Source organism: Pimephales promelas, chromosome 6 (genome assembly GCF_988280905.1).
Source record: "Pimephales promelas chromosome 6, fPimPro1.hap1.1, whole genome shotgun sequence".
Taxonomy (NCBI): Eukaryota; Metazoa; Chordata; class Actinopteri; order Cypriniformes; family Leuciscidae; genus Pimephales; species Pimephales promelas.
In genome coordinates this window covers 31,899,826-31,920,333 of record NC_142774.1, presented here as the reverse complement: position 1 = coordinate 31,920,333, position 20,508 = coordinate 31,899,826, and the positions used below count along the sequence as shown (strand labels likewise).

Sequence of the window (20,508 nt, the reverse complement as noted above, 5' to 3'; positions counted from 1 at the left end):
TATTATAATCATTTCTGTAGGATCATGTGACACTGAAGACTGGAGGAATGATGCTGTAAATTCAGCTTTGATCACAGGAATAAATTACACTTCACTATATATTCACATAGATTCACATAGATCTTACTGATGTAAAACTTTTGACTGGTAGTGTGTGTGTTTATGAAGAGTTCAGATGCAAAAGCCTCTAAAAGCCATTTGAAATTTTCTTCTTTAATGATGATTTTTATCAAACTTGTATATTTAAGTTCAGTAATTTCACGTAAATTGCAAAGATAATTACCTATTAATTGTTATTTAAGTGAAATTACTGAACTTAAATATACAAGTTTGATAAAAATCATCATTAAAGAAGAAAATTTCAAATGGCATTTAGAGGCTTTTGCATCTGAACTCTTCATATATATATATATATGATGTATTCCTGTGATTGCAAAGCTGAATTTTCAGCATCAGCATCATTACTCCAGTTTTTAATGTCGGATGATCCTTCAGAAATCATTAAAATATGCTGATTTGGTAATGAGGTAACATTATTTTTATGATCAATACACATGCACAGCATTTGTTGCATTTATATTTTATATACAGTATAGATGTTAACTGTTAACAAATTTGTGTTTTTCTTATTTTTTTTTCTTGCAGGCTCCGATGTTTGATTTTGACGAAGGTGACGTGTACATGTCGTCTCATGAGCATCGTTTCCGTCTCTTCAGCTCAGTGGAGTATGAGGGACAGCTGTACATGACTCCTCGGAACTTCATCGAGTCAGTCACCATGAGTGAGCCCCGCAGTGAGTAACACATATGCTCCATCTAAACTCAGAGTTATACTTTGTGTATAAAGCTCTTTACTGTAAAATCTTCTCAATTTGCCTTACTTCAAAAAGCATGCAAAATGTTTGCCTTCAAAATGTTTGTCTAGGCCTTAGTTAAATTTGGACATTTAAGTATATTCTTTTTTAATTTGCCTTAGATAAAGCATTCTTGGTGTGCATCTTGAGAAAAGAATAAGATATGTCAGTGCAAGTTGCTTTCAGTTAAAGCAGCACTATGCAGTTTTTTTACCTTAACTGAATAGTTTCGGAGTTATTGCAATGGTTATATGACTATTTTCGGGTTGAATGTTGGGCGTCTAAAAGACAGCTAAAACAAGCATTTTAACCTTGTAGATGAAACCGGGTATCAGTATTTATTTGACTCAAAGTAGAATTGTATTCTTTTTTAATAAGTACTTGATGGTCTTGTACTCACCTAATATGTTCTTCTCTAACCATTTAAGGTCAAAGTAGACTTAACTCAGGTCTGATTATGTGCATCATTTCGTTTGTACATTTATTTATTTAGCAGGCACACTTTGATCCAAAGTGACTTACACATGAGGAAGAGAGAGATGTTTAGGTGTCCCTGTTTTACTTATTTAAATAAGATTTAAAAAAGAACAATCATATTGTTATTTGAGGAAAATGAGTAGTTTCTTTTTCCCCACTACTTCAAAGTTCATATATAATTAGGACAGCAGTGTGAATTAAATGTTTTGTTGCCGTGCCCTAATCTAATAGTATGCTAATTAATAGACATTAGTAATGAAAGTTAGTGGGTCTTAATGGATCAAAAGCAGATCAAAGCTATTGAAGAGAGAGAGTCACAGAAGTGCTTACTTAGCTGTATTAGATCTCTACTGTTGTTTTGTCTTTGAAGTGCATGTCTTGATAATAAATACAATAAATGTCAAAATGTTCCAGTTGACACACCAGGTTAATCTTATATAAAAGGAGCATGACATTCATTAATGCTACACCTGCAAAAGTTTATAGTTTGTTCTTGCTCCATGACAGAGTTGCACGATTAATCATTAAAAGATTGTGATTTTGATTTTCTTATTCCTAAATGACAACAATTCGCCTCTAACTATTAAACCTTTGGACAAGTACGATAACAGAAGAACATTCAAATCTGCCGCTGACCCAGAGAAAGCAGTTGTCATGTTTAGATATGAAATAGCTTCTCCAACAGTCTTTTCAACCACACAGTATCATTATTTCTGTTACAATAGTTCATATGGACCCTTTTCACATTTCCAGAGTTCCCAGTGTTAATTATTTTTTTGACTTTAACTTCCAAGGTAATATAAAACAACTACGTATAACGTAATAAATGTGCATTACATTTTTAAAAAATTAAAACTGTACTAGATTTGTGATGTTAATAACTGTGGAAACGCTTTCTCAAATAAAAGTATATAGAATCATCTTCTGAAAGTAACTTGATGCTTCAAAAAAGGTTTGTATCAAGTAACTTTTGAAAATTTATTTGTCATTGAATCATTGATTCAAAACGGCTGATTCATCCAGTAATGAAACAAATCGTGATTCTCAATTTATCCCAAATCGTGCAGCTCTATAGTTGAGCATGAATAGCAGAAGGGAGTTGTGGTTCTAATGTGATATGTATCATTTGTAAATTTAGTTGTTGCTTCTATGCTTGCAACAATAACGTATGTTCATAATACATACAGTAAATAAAGACACAATCAGGATAGTAGTTGCATTATGTCAGATTATGCTGCATGCTCTTGGCACATGAAGCAAAGCCTGTGGGACGAACTGACCTTGAGCATCCAGCAGAGCTCCATAGGGCTGGTTGCTATGAGAGAGAACAGGACTGTGTAGCCCAGCTCTGTTCCTGTACACTAACTGTATGCTAAAAACAAACAAACAAAACACATAGATATTTTATTGGGAATTTAAAAACCTTTTTTGTTCTTGTTGTTTTTTCTGATTGTTAAATGGCATGAGACCCCTATCCTGATCTTATCTAACAGGCCACCCTCTTTTTTTTTTGTTGCTCTCTTTCTCTGGTCATCCTCTTTTCTTAGTCAAAAAACCTTGGAGGTCCCTCAACAAACAGGTGTGTTTTAAAACTATTGCTAGTGCATGCTATGATAGCTCAGTTAAAGGAGTAGTTCACTTAAAAAAAAAAAAAAAAAAAAAAAAAAAACTTTTGCTGATAATTTACTCACCCCCATGTCATCCAAGATGTCCACATCTTTCTTTCTTCAGTCGAAGGTTTTTGATGAAAACATTCCAGGATTTTCTCCATATAATGGACTTCATTGGGAACCAAACGGTTCAAGGTCCAAATGAGAGTTTCAGTGCAGCTTCAAAGGGCTTTAAACGACACCTTATCTAGGACCCTTCGAGTAATGACTCGAAAAAAGATGTGTTCCTTTTGATGAACGAGTTTGAACATGAGAGTCGCCAACGCTCATCACAGAACAGAGCAAGGTGAGCATTTGTGCTTATAAAACTTAAACTTTTTTATTAATTTTTTAAATGGCCGATCGTTTCGCTAGATAGTACCCTTATTCACCGTCTGGTGTTGTTTAAAGCCCTTTGAAGCTGCACTGAAACTCTCATTTGGACCTTGAACCGTTTGGTTTCCATTGAAGTCCATTATATGGAGAAAGTTCTGGAATGTTTTTATCAAAAACCTTAATTTCTTTTCGACTGAAGAAAGAAAGGCATGGACATCTTGGATGATATGGGGGTGAGTAAATTAACAGCAAAAGTTTTTTAAAAAAGTGAACTACTCCTTTAAATTAGGCCTATTTATTTTTTATTGATAATATTTAGGTTTGCATTTCATGGTGTATTTATGCATGCAAATAATGTACAGTCCAGAGATGCTTTTTTTTTTTTTTTTACACTGTATGTTTTGTCATGTTTAATAGGAGCTGGAGAAGATCTTGTCCGACACTCCACCAGTTTGGAAAGGAACGTCCAAGCTGTTCCGGAACTTTCGGGAACGAGGTGGGTTTTGAATTTCACCTCAATAATAGAACTAAAACAGCGTTTTTCCACGCGCCTGGCTTGTGTTTTCAATTGTTTTCAATGGGAGCGGCACGTTTTTTTTTTTTTTAAATGCTGTGAGCGTAACGAGGCGCTGAGTGTTTTTTCACGCTGAAGCGTCGAGCGCCCCTGCGTTTTTTACTGGTTGCCGAGAGTTGAAAAATATTCAACTTTGGATAAAACGCAGCGCTCATCACTGCCACTTTTTACCCACCCGTCCAATCACAGTGGAGGAGGGGCGGGGCTAATAACACACCGATCAACTGTCACAATATTCTTTCTGTACAACGACATCAATCAGCAGAGCTAACCGAACAACATGGATGTAAAATAGTTTTTAGTATGAAACAAATTATCTGCGAAATAAGTTACGAGTAAACGGTGCTGCGGATATTCTGTATCATAGCAACGAATCGTCTCAACGGAAAAAACGCTGCGCTGCCAAAAAGCTCTCAAGCGCCCAAGCACAGCATCTTCAGCAGAGCGTCTGCTGTTTTCAGCTGGTGGCCACACGGCCTTATTGTCAATTTTAAAAAACTGCTTAAAATGTTTGTGGAAACCATTATACAAATTCTTTTCAGGATTTTTTTGTTTATTAGTGCAAAAGAACCTAATTTTATTTGAAATATAAATATTTTGTAACATTGTCTAAGTCATTACTGTCTCTCATATCAATGTAATGCTGAATATACAGTAAGTATTAATATCTTCTAAAAAAATACTGTATCTTCCTTATCCCATATCTTTGAATGGTAGTGCATCATTATATTATGTAAATCTTGAAAAAAGAAGAAATCACTTTTGATTTTCTTAGTAGTTCTATTCTTAAAAGTACCACGTGGCATTACCATGCTTTTGTTTCTTGTTTGTTTTTGACCAAAATGTCATGACCTTCTTCAAACTATTCATAAACCATGTAAAGAGCATGGTATATGAATACAGTACTCATCGATGTACCTTGAAATTACCAGCTAATAGACAGAAATGGGGCTCAGAATAATATAAAGTTAAATCCAGTCTTTCAGAGTTTTTCTGAGTGATGCTGAATTGCCCTCCTCGCCATTCCCGTCTCTCGTTCATCTTTCTTTCTTGCTCTCTCATTGGGTACCAGTCAAGCACCAGTTAAGCCTAGGCCTGAGGCTTTCACTTCCTGTGAGCACTCCTAAAAATAGCTCAGTTCACTCTCTACGTCTCCCTCTCTCTTACTGTTTCCATTTCCTCCCTCTCATTCTCTCACTGGGACCAGTGCAACATACAATCTCCAGGCAAAATACATGCTTTTGCTTTCTGACCAAAACGACAAATAAAACATAAAAACAGAGTGCAGAATGGCATTATTAAATAAATAAATATTGTTGAAATAACTGCACGAGCGAGCAGTTCTTCAGCAGCACAGCCACAATTAAAGTATTTGCTTGTGGCGTACTCAACAGCACTTGCTCATACCTCCAGCTATTTCCCAGTGGTGATAATTATACGCACACACACACACACAGAACCACTCCACCCTCTTACACTCTAAAAATAAACCTTCTGAATTTTGTTATTCCTTGTAGTAATCGCAGTTTTTGAAATCATCACCTTAAATTGGCGGTGGTACATTTATCTTGGTTTCATCCAGAAGATGCCTGTGTGCCAGAAGCTTCAGCTTGACTCGGTGTCTGATCTCAAGCTGTGGTAATGATAGCATGCAGAAGTTAATTGAGGAAGCTGTGCTAACGAGATCCGTGAATGTGCTCTGGTCTCCAAGGAGCAGTTTCTAAGAGAAAGCGAACGCAGCGAACGTCATAGTGAAGAACTTGAAGGAAGCATGGGAAGTTCAAAAGTTGCAGGACTATCTTATCCTTATAAAAAGGAATTGAACTCCAAGAACACTATTGATTTATTTATGAGTATGGTTGTTTACTTAAAATTATGTATCAGCAAATATGAATTTATTGGTTTGATAGTTTATTTATTTGTTAGTTAGTTAGTTTGTTTAATTTTGAGTTTTGAGTAATACATTCCAGTAATATGTGTTTAAGTTAGAGCCCGACCGATAAAGGATTTTGAAGGCCGATACCGATACAGATACCGATATTCCGATATATCGGCCGATTTTATTTTATTTTTTCAGAAACGCGCAACAAAACATTAACAGATTTTCCTAACATAGTTATTTGTAGTTATTTATGAGTTTTAACTAAAATAATATGATAAAGCATTTTAAAGAGAAACTTGTTTCTTTTATTGTCACAACAGAACAGAGGAACATCAAAATATCTAAAAATTCTGATGAATAAAATAAGAATTAGTCCCTACATTGCCTTAGCTACCTTATAATTACAATGTCAGGTTATCTAGTCTATGATGAGCCATAATTTAGCAATAGATAACGTCATACTGCAAATTTTAAAACATACATTTTCAATTTAACAGGCCAAGAAGAGATGATTTAAGCGTGTTTCGTCCGTTTTTAATTTTATTTTTGAAATATTCATTTATCGGCCATTGTAACTGCCGATACCGATAGTTTGGAAAATGTCTAATATCTGCCGATAATATCGGCCGGCCGATAATATCGGTCTGGCTCTAGTATAAGTTAATTTATTTATGAGTATGACTTTGTTTCCGCTTAAAAAAAAAACAGCAAATATATTGTTTTTTTGTTGTTTATTAATTTATTTAATTATAGTATAATTGTTTCCTTAAAATAATGTATTTTTTTCTATAAAAACAGTACATGCTAATTTAGCTTGAATTTACTTTACAACTGCAAATAGTAAAACAAAAAAAAATGCAAACTCTAAAAGAAGTGCTTAAAATAAACTAACCATGCAGTCATGCGTTATGATGGCAAATAGATCGAAATAGAAAATCTTCCTTTTACAAAATGAGAAAACGCATCCCATACCTTTAGTATTTCATAGTTATTTCCCCAAATTAAACAATGTTTGCAAAAATTCTGTCACTTGACCAGCCAAATTAGACATGTACCGACATGAACAGGTTACGTGACACGGCCTCGTCTTACTGTTGAACCTGTGATTAATATCTGATTTCAAGATTTTTTGTTGTTGTTTTTGGGTCCATGTAAAATCTGGTGGAGAACCACTAATACAGACTGTATAAATAGCACTTTTGTACATGTTTTTTTTTTTATAACAAAAAATGCCACAAATATTTTCCATTACTGATATGCATCCAGATCAGGAACCAGACCTTTCTTGAGAACGATCGGTATGCAAACCCTTAAAAGTATGTATCATCTCGTACAAACACATCGGATTTGGCATTTAAAGTCAATACACCTCACTAGACAATCCATCCTTAAAATTGGGACTGTATTGAACAGGAATGAATGGAATGTAAAACAGCGCCTCTTCATTTAAGGAGCCCTGCGCCAAAACAAAGATTTACTGCATATGTACGCAGCGTATAAACATTAACAAAATGTCTGCAGCTAAAAGCCTTGTTTTACTAGTTTAAAGCAGATTTTTGACATCAATTAATCTGTTTTAGATCCTCAATGATAACCTTTGACCCAGAGTCTTCAGGTCTAACCACAGTGAATTTTAAAGGAGTAGTTCACCTAAAATGAAAACGAAAAATCTTTTTTGTGCCTGTATCATTTTCCATGAAAAAAACATCTATTCCAGATGTTCACATGTCAAAGTTTCAATTGAACATGAGTTTGCAAATTGAATTGCAAATGAGATTTGAGTGCTCTGCCAGAGTGGACGCTTATCAGGGAATAAGTTCAAAATAAGTAAATATACCCGAATCTTGTCTCTTTTGGCCCGAGTTGCTTGTTCAGTGGACTTTGAAAGCCTCTGTATTGCTTGAGTGAGTGTGTGAGACTGCTGGTGTTGGGTTGAATTTTCAGTGTCAGGTTTTTCTCCCGAAGGCTCACAGGCAGTGTCCCGTAACACTCAGTCCACTCACCCTGAACTATCTGTATGCCTGCTACTGTCTCCATGTCCCCCTTCACACAGAAGCTGTGGAGAGGAACACTTTCAGTGGAGGTGTAGGAAAACGTATCCCCTTCTCTCTGCCCTCCCCCAGCGCCTTTACAGGACTTCCATCTTTCCATCAGCCCACCTTCACTTTGTCTCTTTTTTTGCCTTTCTTTTGACTCTCACTCTCTCTGTCCTCCGTACTCTACTTTGCCACTTTTCTCACGAGTCTAACAAAAGCAGGGACAGTTCCCTGTCTAAATGGTGCACATCTCCTTGTCCTGACGGATGCCTCTAGAACACCCTTATCCAAACAGAAGCCTTTGAACGCTACAGCCGGTCACTCACTGTGTCAAAGTCTTCAGCTTCAGTGTGTGGGCCAAACGCGGGGCAAATGTTGCCTAAATGTAGATGGACACTTTAGCTGAGAGGCACCTTTTTAGATGTTATCATCATGAAAGAGGGGATTACTTGTCCTGCCTTTTTTTTTTTTTTTTTTGGAGCAGTAGAAAAAGGGAAAAGGGTATGCGACTCCATCTATCTCTAGAGGCCCCTAGCTTTGAAAATTCAGTAAACATTTTAATCCAAGCTTCAGATGAGCCGCCTCCTGAGTTTTCAGTTTGGACAAAGAGTAAAAAGAAAAAGGAGAGATTATAAAAAGGGAAGACGTGGCCATTTGAAGGTTGTTAGTGTGTTACTGTACATTAGCAGAATGGATGTGACCCTTTGATATCCTTTTTCAGGCATCATCGCTTACACGGAGTATCTCTTTCTGCTCTGCATTCTGACAAGTGAGTATGACCTCTATCTCTCCATCTTTTCTTCCTCTTAACCTTTCATTCTTATCCCATGCTTTAGTTTTCTGTGCCTTTCTCTTTTGAAATCAGCACACTATGCATGTATCCTATTTTAAACATGAATCAAGGATCGTTCTGGTCCATGGATGTTTTATGTCTATAGTGTGACTCAGACTCAGACTCAAGGCCCACCCAGACTCTCTCACCCTCACCCAAAAAAGTTTCGCTACAGCCACATTTTGCTCACTGCACATTTATTAATGTTTTAGACTTTTTGCCAGATATAGGATATAGGATATATATATATATATATATATATATATATATATATATATATATATATATATATACACACACACACACATTCTCATGTGGGTGTAGGCTATATATAGGTTATATGTATTTGTCTAAGCAGACTACAATTTTTGTCTATAATCATTAAAATCTTTAGTGCTAATTGAATTTTTATTTAGTTTAGTTTAAGTATAAAGTTGACTCAGTTTGTCACCATTGTCGAATTTTGTCTGACTAACAAATTTAATTTTAGTTCTTAAAATAAATTCTAGTGAAATCAAAAAAAATATATATATTAGGGGTTGTTAAAGAAAAAAGTGACAATTTTCATACACATTTAATAATTACATACGAAGAGTTCAGATGCAAATGCCTTTAAGTGTCATTTGAAATTTTCTTCTAGAATGATTATTTTTATCAAGCTTGTATATTTAACTTCAGTAATAATACTTAAATGGCCATTCATAGGTAATCTTCATTGTCATTTAAGTGAAATTACTGAACTTAAATATATAATCTTGATAAAAATGATCATTTTAGAAGAAAATTTCAAATGGCACTTATGGGCTTTTGCATCTGAACTCTTCATACACATTTATCATCTATCTAGAAACAAATTAGACAAATGTTGCATTATAATTATTGTATAGCAGTATAACTATGAATAAGCGTAGCCCAGGTAGTTTTCTAAAAGATTTGATGGGAAATATTGCAGTTAAATTAATATCTCAGACTTTATCTTGGCAAATCTGAGCACAGTTTGTTTCATTGTTGAGATGAAACATTCATGTCTGTGAATAGGGTATTTTCCTCAAGAAAAAAAAAAATTGAAAAGCAGAAGACTTCAACAAAAGTCTTCATTTGTTCTCCATGTACAGTTTAGGAGAAATAACTGAGATCTAATTTATGATTGTCCATTCATACCGAGTTGTCTGACTAAGCTAGTATCTAAAAGTAGCTGAGACAAACAGTATAAACAGAAATGAACTGCCTAACATGTGTTCCCTCCTCTGCTGTTGCTTGGGCAACATAACAAAGTGGAAGAGGCATGTGGCTCTTGATGGGTTGAAAAACACCTGAAGAGAGTGATGAAAGGAAAAGTGGTGAAAGCAAAAGTGTATTGGAAGTTCTTGGGGTGATAACAGGTTCTTGCAAATGTGGGCCTCACCTCTGATCTGATCTCAGATCTAGCCACAGTGAATGGTTTAACAAATTTTCTGCAAAATGTGCGGTGCTAAATGAGTGAATACATGTATACATTGTTTAATTATATGCATGATATAGCATATTGTTATAAGGGAACCTTTTTTTCACATCTATTCTTCAGAGCCTCATGCAGGCTTTAAGATTGCCTTTAACATGTTTGACGCTGACGGTAACCAGATGGTGGATAAACGTGAATTTCTTGTGGTGAGTGGATTGTAGATTCTGGCCTTTAGAAGTTTGTTTTTTTAAACAATCATCTTGGTTATTTAATCATCCGACTTTATTTATTTGCTTTATTCCTTCTCTATTTCTTTTAATAGTTGCAAGAAATCTTCCGAAAGAAAAATGAGAAGAAAGGAAGAAAAGGAGATGCAGAAAAATCTGCTCAACTGGTAAGTTGATATCAGGTTTTTTGTTTGTAAAACATTTTGTAATCTATTTTTAAGTTCCAGTTATCCCAAATTGTAAATTTAAAGATATAATCGTGTATACAAATGAAATCTTCACGCATTTTCACAAATCAAAAACTACTTCGATAAAGTTCCATATACATTTGTCATCTATCTATAAACAAATGCTTTACAATAATTGTTTAGCAGTAAGCAGTAAAAAGGTAATCACGACTTTCTTACTTTATAACACATTGGACTTTGGATTTATAACATTGGATTTTATTACTCACAATTGCAAGTTTATATCTTACGATTATAAGCAAAGAAGTTAGAATTGTGAGAAAAAAGTCAGTATTGTATGATGTAAACTCGCAATTGTGAGAAAAAAAAGTTTAATTGGGCTATTAAAAGTTAATATATTTTTATTTATTTTTTATTCTGTGGCGGAAACAAGCTATCATAATAAACAGCATATTTATATGCTAATAGTTACTGAGATGTAGACAGTATCTTATTGGTATGTAAGTTTATAACTCGCAATTCTGAAGAACTGTGAGAATATATAATCTCGCAATTGCGGAAAAAAAAGTCTGTCTTGCAATTTCGAGTTATAAACTCTGAATTGTGAGATATAAACTCGCAATTGTGAGGGGAAAAGTTACGATTGTAAGATTATATCGCAGAATTCTGAGGAAAAGTCTGATTTGGGAGACATGAACTCGCAATTAGGAGAAAAATAGTCTGAATTGCGAACAATTGTGCGATAAAAAGTCACAATCTCCCTGTTTGTTTAATTTTATTTATCTCATGGCGGAAACAAGCTTCCATATATTGCATTTTCTTTGTCTTTTCTCGCAAAGGGATTTTTAGAGGTATACAGCTATATAAAAGTTACATTTATTGTAGCAAATCAGTAGTGGTCATTATTGTCTAAATAGCCCCCTTCTTTAAAACTGATGTGTGGGACATATTATTGGAGAACAGTTTAAATCAAAGGCAAATCAGTTTGAGGGATTACTAGTATCTCTAATCTGTTTCTGTATGCAAACAAGAGGATTTTATGAGATCAACAGAAGTTCAAAGACTTGGGATACAGTCTCTGTCTTTCTCTATTTACCACACTGTCTTTTTTTTTCCACGTTTCTGAGGATTCTTATTTAAAATGATGCCTCTTTTGTGTAAAGGGAAATAGATATTTTGCCTTGACACAATACAACGTTTTATGTCTTGTGGCTTAGTATCAAGAGCATACATGTCATTTGAAATGCTGAAAATGGAGGCAATGATGAATGTCACATAAATCAAACCTAACATTGGGGAATACACTTTATTTTCAAAATCTTAAGGTCAGAAATGTTGATTTTACTGAGAATATTAAGAAGTTTGGCTTATTTTGATTAGTGTGCTTATCCTAATGTGATTTTCTTTAGGCTCTTATTAGTTTCTAAAAAGAGAACATTACTGTGAAAAATGTACTAGTGTTGTAATTTCCTTCAAATGTCAGTTTCAGTGTTAGAGGTATAAGAAAAATTACCACTAAGTAGAATTGCTTTTTAGCAACAAATTTGAGCTTATAAGAATTTTTTGATGCTTGTTTGTCAAATTAATATGGATTAAATATTTATTTGTGAAAAACTTAATCAGAGATTATTTATTGTGTGAAGGATCATATACTTTGTTTAAAAATCTGTCAACATATCATTACTAAATTATATACTGTTCTGTATAAAATATAAATGGAGGAGTGACATCCATTCACACTCACTAAATTTAGCACTCTTTGAAAGCACTTGGTGTGAAATACTGGTACTGTAACGTAATTAGTGGTGTTTGCATCAGTATTTGTTTTGTTCGTACTTGGGGTTAGTAATATGAGTAAACCCCTAACCCTAAAGCCTCGTTCACACCACCAGCAACTTTGTCGCTGAATAACGCTATCTCTACTGTGAAGATGCTTGTGGGTGTTCCTAATGCTGTCGCTCTAATGTTGTTGGTAGACTACACACCTGGCCATATCTTTAGAAAATGCGATCACAAATGACATACAAAACTAAGATATCATTCTAATTTGACTAGGAATTAGACTTAAACGAATTAAAAGTAGCATCTGCTGTTGAAGAGTGTTGTGATATTGAGCAGTGCTCAGTGCATTAAATCATTAACCAGGTTCACGCTCATTCAATCTCAATCATTAAACTCAATCAATTAAACACAATCATACTGTCAGAAATTATTAAAACGTCACTTGAATTATTTGACAAATAATAAAACATTTTGGCCCTACTAATCATCATAATTCATGATAAACTGTAATATGAACTGCAGCGGTGTTAAACTGCTCACTGCATCATATATTAATTAACACACATACTATCAGAAGCCACTTTTTCACTGTCAAGCCAAACGGTTCTCATCCGGGCCAGTTGGTTTCGCTTAGGGTTTCATTTTCCACTGTGGGGCTGATAACGGCCGCACTTTGTAGTGTAATACAAAAGTGTCGGTCGTTGCCTTGGTAAAGCATGAGTTTACTGACGATATGAGATGTAAATAATGATCACGATATGAAGGATGGTCAGATATTTCTTTTAATTGTATTATTATGTGTTTACGTTTCTCAAATAGCATGCCAGAGAGAAACGGGTAGGCAGGCAATAGACAAGTTACCAATCCTAAGTTGCAACGTCACTAGACAACTGTGCTGAGAATTCCAGGCTGAGAACGGTTTGTAATTGTGCCGTCCCATAAATGGAAACACAACCGGAACCATTTCGTACCATTCTAAGAACTGTTCGGCCCGACTGTGGAAAAGCGGCTAATGTATGGATTCACTGACTGCCGACAGTTTCTTTTTCTCGCCTCAATTTTATTATGTGTTTTATTTTGTTAACTCATATAAATACTCCGAAACTCTGTCCTGTCTTGCCTGTACTCGAGACGGTCTTCACTCCTATAGTTTGTTGCTGCTCATTTACTTAAAGGAGTAATTCACTTAAAAAAAAAAAAAAACTTTTGCTGTTAATTTACTCACCCCCATGTCATCCGAGATGTCCGCGTCTTTCTTTCTTCAGTCGAAAAGAAATGAAGGTTTTTGATGAAATATAATAGACTTATATAATCGACTTCATTGGGAACCAAACGGTTCAAGGTCCAAATGAGAGTTTCAGTGCAGCTTCAAAGGGCTTTAAACAACACCAGACAATGAATAAGGGTCTTATCTAGGACCCTTCCAGTCATGACTTGAAAAAAGATTTGTTCATTTTGATGAACGTGTTCGAACAGGAGAGTCACGAACGCTCATCACAGAACAGAGCAAGGCGAGCATTTGTGCTTATAAAACTTTTTTTTTTTTTTATGAGCGATCGTTTTAACACAGTCTCATCCCAAATCGTCATATAAATAACTTAACCCATAGGTTTAGGGTTAAGTTTAGGTATGGGGTAGAGTTAGGATCCCATAACCTCATCTACCGACGTTTAAGGGGGCCCTAAAAAGGCGAATATTGACGTATGGTCAAAAGACGTCCCAAAACGTCAGTTATATGACGATTTGGGATGAGACCGGGTTGATCGTTTCGCTAGATAAGACACTTATTAATCGTCTGGTGTCATTTAAAGCCCTTTGAAGCTGGACTGAAACTCTCATTTGGACCTTGAACCATTTGGTTCCCATTGAAGTCCATTATATGGAGAAAATCCTGGAATGTTTTCATCAAAAACCTGAATTTCTTTTCGACTGAAGAAAGAAAGACGTGGACATCTTGGATGAGATGGGGGTGAGTAAATTATCAGCAAAAGTTTTTTTTAAAGTGAACTACTCCTTTAAAATTAAAAACTTTTGTCGTGTGTCTCCCATTGCTTGACACACCTACATTCTGTCACCAGTGGTCACTGTTGCTTGAAAATCGCTTGAACCCTCCATTGAAAATGAATGGAATCATGTCGCTTTGTAGCTGCGTGCCGCTGGCGGTGTGAACGAGGCTTCAGTGTTAAACTTTAGCACATAAAGCATAAACATTAATACCTCAAATCATGCAGGTTGTCGAAGACAAGTAATGTTATATCTAGGAATGCACCGATATTAAAATTGAGGCCAATAACGAAAAGCCAATAATAAATGCATTAATTTTACTGCCAGATGACAAATTGGGTTATAAACTGATTGGTGTGCGTTGAACGAGGGACCCGAGCCATATCTTGGGGTCTTTTGACGTGAGTCCTAAAGCCTCCTCTTAGCAACACCCTGGCATTCAGAACTTAGCAACCGCAAAACAACGCCCTAACAACCAACTACAACAACCTAACATCATAATGGCGAGTTTTGCAGAGGCAAGCACTGCTCACATTTTCTTTAGAAAATGTACAAGTCTTGTTATATATGAGATGCTGAAAATCCCATATATATATATACCCTAAAGAGTACAATTGGCCATCCTCTGTAAACATCCTCTAGACTGAATTTGTTTTTGTGTGCATTTGGTGCATAACCCTTCTTATCTCATTCACATGTCCAGTTTATCAAGGGCTGTCTGAGAGGGAGCCAGTTGTATTTCATCCCCTCTTGGAAGCTTGCGAAAGTGTGCCAACTGTCCTGTAGTGAAACCACTTTCTACTTTTTGCATGTTTAACCTGTGTCTTTGTCCATCTCTTCTTATGTGGTTCTCTCCTTCCTCTCCTCTTCCGCATGCTGTGACCTCTCCTCTCGTCTCTGTGTAGAGTATGCAGCTCTATGGATATCAGGTTGCCCCCGTAAACAGCGTATGTATCACCCCCGGCCCTCTGACCTGTGAACTATAACCTCTGTGTAAATCTTGAAATCATGGAAGGAATGATGGGAGAATGAGAGAATGAAAATGAGCAGGGAGGTGGAGTGGACCTCAGAGGTCAGAGAGCATGTGGGTGTTTTGCCACAATCAGTCTAATTTCATTCTTATTGATTTTTTTTCTTTTCCTTTAACCACAACGTGTCAGTTACAAACTTCATCAGCGGGCTATAAAGAACAGGTCTGGGTAGTGTAGTGGGTGGAGTTGTTGGTGGAAAATGTGTTTTCTATTGAGCCAGCTCTGGAGTCTTTCACATTCACTTACATTAAATCATTTAATTACTTCTCTCTCCCTCACTGACAACCGCAAGAAAGGAAAGATCACAAATAAGATGTTGAGATTCAGTTTCGTTTCTCCTAGACAACAATGAGATTATAATGGACATACAAAGTCAGATATTTCAACTCAAATATTTTTCTTCTGAATTCTTTCAAGACCAAATTTTTAAACACAAAAAAGATAACATAAAGACTAAAAGATAAAATCATTTTTAAAATATTTCTATTTGTTAAATAAAATGAAAAGACAGGTTTTTTTAAATATATATATATATATATATATATATATATATATATATATATATATATATATATATTCAATATTGATAATAAGGTTATTAATATTAATTTATATTAATTTATATTATGTGTCTTGGTAACACTTATTTTACAGTGTGTTACATGTTACATTAAGTTACTATATTAATTACTATAAATTGTGCTTAATTGTATGGAATAACCTTATAGTAAGTATGTTAATTATTATTACACAGTACTTGTATAATCACACTGTTACAAAAACACCTTAAAATAAAGTGTAAACGGTGTCTTTAACTGCTATGTACTGACATCAAACATAAGTACAATGTAGCCTACTTATTGTGTTAATGTATTACAAAACACTTTTGCTGCTATTGAGGTGGGATATGGTTAGGGACAGGTTTAATGGTATGGTTAGGTTTAAGGGTCAATTAAGAGGTATTGGAAAGATCGTCAGTGTAATTATCGATGCAATTACTGAAATTATTTACAGCTCTAGTTATTTTTAGGAATTTCTTAAAAACAAGTACAATGCAAATACTTTTACAATAACTGCATTGTATCAAATGATTAATGTTAACATCTATGTGATTAAATGTTAGCAAATAATAGTTAGACACTTAATATAAAGTGGGGCCGATAAGAAATATTACTCAACCACCGATTGAGCATATTACAATTTCTAAAGGATCATGTGACACTGAAGACTGGAGTAATGGCAGCTGAAAATTCAGCTTCACGGGAATAAATTATATTTTAAAATATATTGAAATAGCAGTTAATAATATTTCACAAATGTAATTGTTTTTATTGTATTTTTTATCAAATAAATGCAGCCTTTGGTGAGCATACCTCTTTGAAAGGTAATAGTCTATACTATTACGGTGTAATAAAAATTGATTGATTTAATTTTTTTTTTTTTTTTTACCTGTAACGATATTGGAAATATCAAATTTGTTGACACTGAAAAAAATGAAAATATAAATGGGGATATGTCAAAAAAACAACAACAAAAAAAACCATTACAAACGATATTTTTAAATAGATTTTCTTATTTAAAACATCCCTGAATGTCTCCTAGTGGACAATTTTGTCCCCATACAAACTGATACGTCAATCAAACGCATGGTCAACTCAAGTACAAACACAAACATCTATACAAGAGTTTTCATGAAAGCCGTCCTGAGCTGGTGGTCCTTTTTTCTGGTTATGTGGTGTTTGAAGAAAGTCATTCTGTATATCTGTGAATCAAATACAGAATACAGAAAGAGTAAAAGACCAGCATTGTCTAATAAAGTGGTTCCAGGACTGATGAGAGAAATCCATTTCCTGTTTTCTGTGTCACTTTTAGTCTCTCAGCCTCTGTATTCAATAAATCTGTACACAATAACTGAGGATAATTCATTGAATTATTGAAAATGCACACACTGCCAGGTTGTGAAGTGTTCATGCAGTCATTTCCAATTATTCACCTGTTCAAAATCAATATTTTTGCTTACAACATGGTTAGTCCATGCATTTATCTAAAAAAATGTTAACAGTTTACAATAAGGTTCCTTAGTTAACATGAACTAAGAATGAACAATACTTCTTCAGCATTTATTAATTTAAGTTAATATTAATTATAACATTTACTTATTAAAATTAAAGGTTGTATTTATTAACATTAGTTAATGCACTCTGAATTAACATGAACAAACAATGAACAGCTGCATTTTTATTAATCAATATTAACAAAGATTAATGAAAACTGTAACAAATGTATTTCTCATTGTTAGTTTATGATTGTTAATGCATTAAATAATGTTACAGTAGCTAATGAACCGTATTGTAAAGTGTTACCAAAATGTCATCCCCCCTCCCCCCCAAAAATATATTTATTATGCCAGTATATTTAAAACCGAAATATTTCAAAAGTATCTGAAAAAACAAACAAACATGAATTGATATGCATCTGTAAACAAATTTGAAACTATATTCCATAGCCGTGCAGTTACAGAAAATATACTCATAATCAAGAGTTGTGATATAAACTGAATTCTGTTAGTGAATTATTTAGTGAACCATTTCACAGATTATTCTGTACCTGGTATATTATTTGCACACTATGTCTGATATTTAAAACCTTCTCCAATCTTAGTTAATCTCCCAGATTATTGATCACTCACATTATGTAACCTCATACAATTAGCATTTGGCTAACATCATCTAATCCCCCCCCCCCCCCCCTCTCCCAATCTTCATATTTCTTTATAGTATATTTGATTGGTTTTAGTTGAAAGGACTGAGAGACCACCCGACACATCCTCTATTAAACCCTTTCTATATAAACTAACATGATGACAGCTTTCCATCTCATGCTAACCCCTCTGCAGGTGCTAAAAAAAGAGAATCAGGAGTTTGTGCCCAGGAGCTACTGGGACATGCTGAGACGTGGCGCGAGCCAAGCCCTGTTTTCTGACCTGGCAGAGGTACAGCCATAGTCCTCTGTCCTCCTGTCTCATCCCATGTTTTTATTCGTCCCTAGCCATCCCTAACACAGTGCTCTCACCTGAAAAAGGTACATCGTAATTCTCATTCATCCTTCCTGTTTCAGCATCACAACCCGCCCTATTCACCATAACCTTATAACACTGGTCATTGTCATTTAATGACCTGCGATTGTCCCTCTGTTTATTTTGATTATTTTCACCCCCTTTTTTTATGAATTTTATACTTAATTTTTTTTTTCAACTGTTGATCTTCTAGTAAATCTGTTCCAGGTGCTTCACTCAAAAAAAAAAAAGAAAAAAAAAAATTATATTAAAATCAGTATCTTTGTCCTGTTTTCCACATAAAACATCTGAACATATAAATTCACCAAAATGGTGTTGTTTTCTGAGAATGTCTTATAAGATTAAAAGAAAATAAGTCTTGAATTCCCTTTAATATTTATACTTTCATTTTTTTTTTTTAAATTTTATACATTTTTATGTGCTTTTTTCATTTTAATTATTATTTATTATTACTATTTAGGTTTAATTTATTTTAGCTATAGTTTAGTTTTTATGTATCCAATTAGTAATTTTAGTGTGTATGTATGTTTACATATCTGTGTATACACACACATATAAAAGGAAGTTTTGATATTTTACTGGAAAACAAGAAAAATAAAGATTTAAGAATTAAGAATATGATTTTAGTGTTGCAAAGAATTGCTGTATTTTTTTAATCATTTTTGTAATTTCAGCTTATCGTTGTCTCTGTGCAATATTCGTGTATAATTGACTGCGAGTCTGCGACTAATACAACACAATATTGCTCACAGCTGCGAGGCACGTAAAGCCCTTTGTTTGTACACCGATTCCGAATATGGCTGCTCATCCTGATGGTGTGTTTGTGTTCTGATGGCTAATAGAGGGCGTCTGTAGGAAGCAGTAGTTTAATGATTGTGGAGAGCTGTGTGCAAATGCCCTGTATTTACTTAGTCTGTTATTCACAATGAAAGGGTATTTTCAGCTTGGCTTCCTCAGATGACACAGCAGTTAGACAGGTCTGTTTGTCTGAGCTGACAACTGCAGGGTATCAGACATTGTGTATCTGTGGACTAAAGGGGGCATGCTAGCATGTGTGGAAGTGTGATTGGGGTTACTCATCTCAGAAGTCGACAGCAGTAATCACTGTTTTTACCGCTGCGTTTAGATCAAAGAGTAAAAGGCCTCGGGCCTTGTCTAAGTCACACCGTGGGCCTGGCTGTGGTGTTACATGTAATGATGACCTCACATTAATGGTTTCCTGTAACCACAGTGTTGTCATGTCACACTTCCAGCAGATTGATGATGAAATTGTCTAATGGGGGAAACAGCTATGTTTTAGATAAAGGAAAGGTATTCATTTTTCAATCCATCAGTTTTAATCACATGCCTTTTTTATGACCATATTTATGACCATAAGCAAAATAATGGTGTTGAATACAAAAACTCATAAGCAGAGATACCAAGGGGGAAAAAAGCTGTTTTTTTTTTTTTTTAAATAAGAGAAAAAATAGTGGATGTCCACACACTGGACTTAAGCTCCAGATAAAATAAAATTAAAGCTTTAAAAACAAAACAAACAAGTGCAACATTTTAATTTTTGGAATTGATCCATTCCAAGTCCCATAAAACATTTTACAGATCTAAAGTTGGTGCAGATTCCAACAAATCTAACATTTGCTGACATTTATATATTTAAAGGGCTACTCCACTTTTTTTTTTTTGGAAATTGGCTCATTTTACAACTCCCCCAGAGTTAAACAGTCGAGTTTTACAGTTTTCGAATCCATTCAGCCGATTTTCTGATATTTAGAAGAATATCAGTAACCAGACAGTTTCTGGTCTCATTGACTTCCATAGTAGGAAATAATATATACTATGGAAGTCAATGAGACCAGAAACTGTCTGGTTACTGATATTCTTCTAAATGTCAGAAAATTGGCTGAATGGATTCAAAAACAGTAAAAATCGACTGTTTAACTCTGGGGGAGTTGTAAAATGAGCCTATTTCCAAAAGAAAGTGGAGTATCCCTTTAAAACTACAATCCATTTCCATATATTGTCAGTATGGATTTGCACCATGTTGGTCATAAAATACTGTATATAATTCTCCTCCATCCAACACTTACTGCTGTTTCCAGCAGAAGATTTTTGCACAAAAA

At 34.7% G+C, this 20,508-nt stretch overlaps 1 protein-coding gene across 11 annotated transcripts in view; it reads left to right on the top strand.

Annotated features, from left to right (window-relative positions):
* The window catches only part of micu3a (mitochondrial calcium uptake 3a), a 34,324-nt gene that overhangs the window by 1,351 nt on the left and 12,465 nt on the right, over window positions 1-20,508 (top strand). For 5 of the 11 annotated variants that reach the window (XM_039674781.2, XM_039674783.2, XM_039674784.2 and 2 more), the window contains exons 2-9: window positions 646-793; window positions 2,878-2,909; window positions 3,733-3,811; window positions 8,529-8,576; window positions 10,204-10,286; window positions 10,403-10,474; window positions 15,187-15,228; window positions 18,209-18,304. In XM_039674781.2, coding sequence (XP_039530715.1) covers window positions 646-793; window positions 2,878-2,909; window positions 3,733-3,811; window positions 8,529-8,576; window positions 10,204-10,286; window positions 10,403-10,474; window positions 15,187-15,228; window positions 18,209-18,304 — 600 coding nt within the window. Of the gene's footprint in view, window positions 1-645; window positions 794-2,877; window positions 2,910-3,732; window positions 3,812-8,528; window positions 8,577-10,203; window positions 10,287-10,402; window positions 10,475-15,186; window positions 15,229-18,208; window positions 18,305-18,360; window positions 18,394-20,508 lie in introns of all 11 variants that reach the window. The other 6 variants (XM_089132418.1, XM_089132419.1, XM_039674785.2 and 3 more) reach the window with 4 other exon arrangements.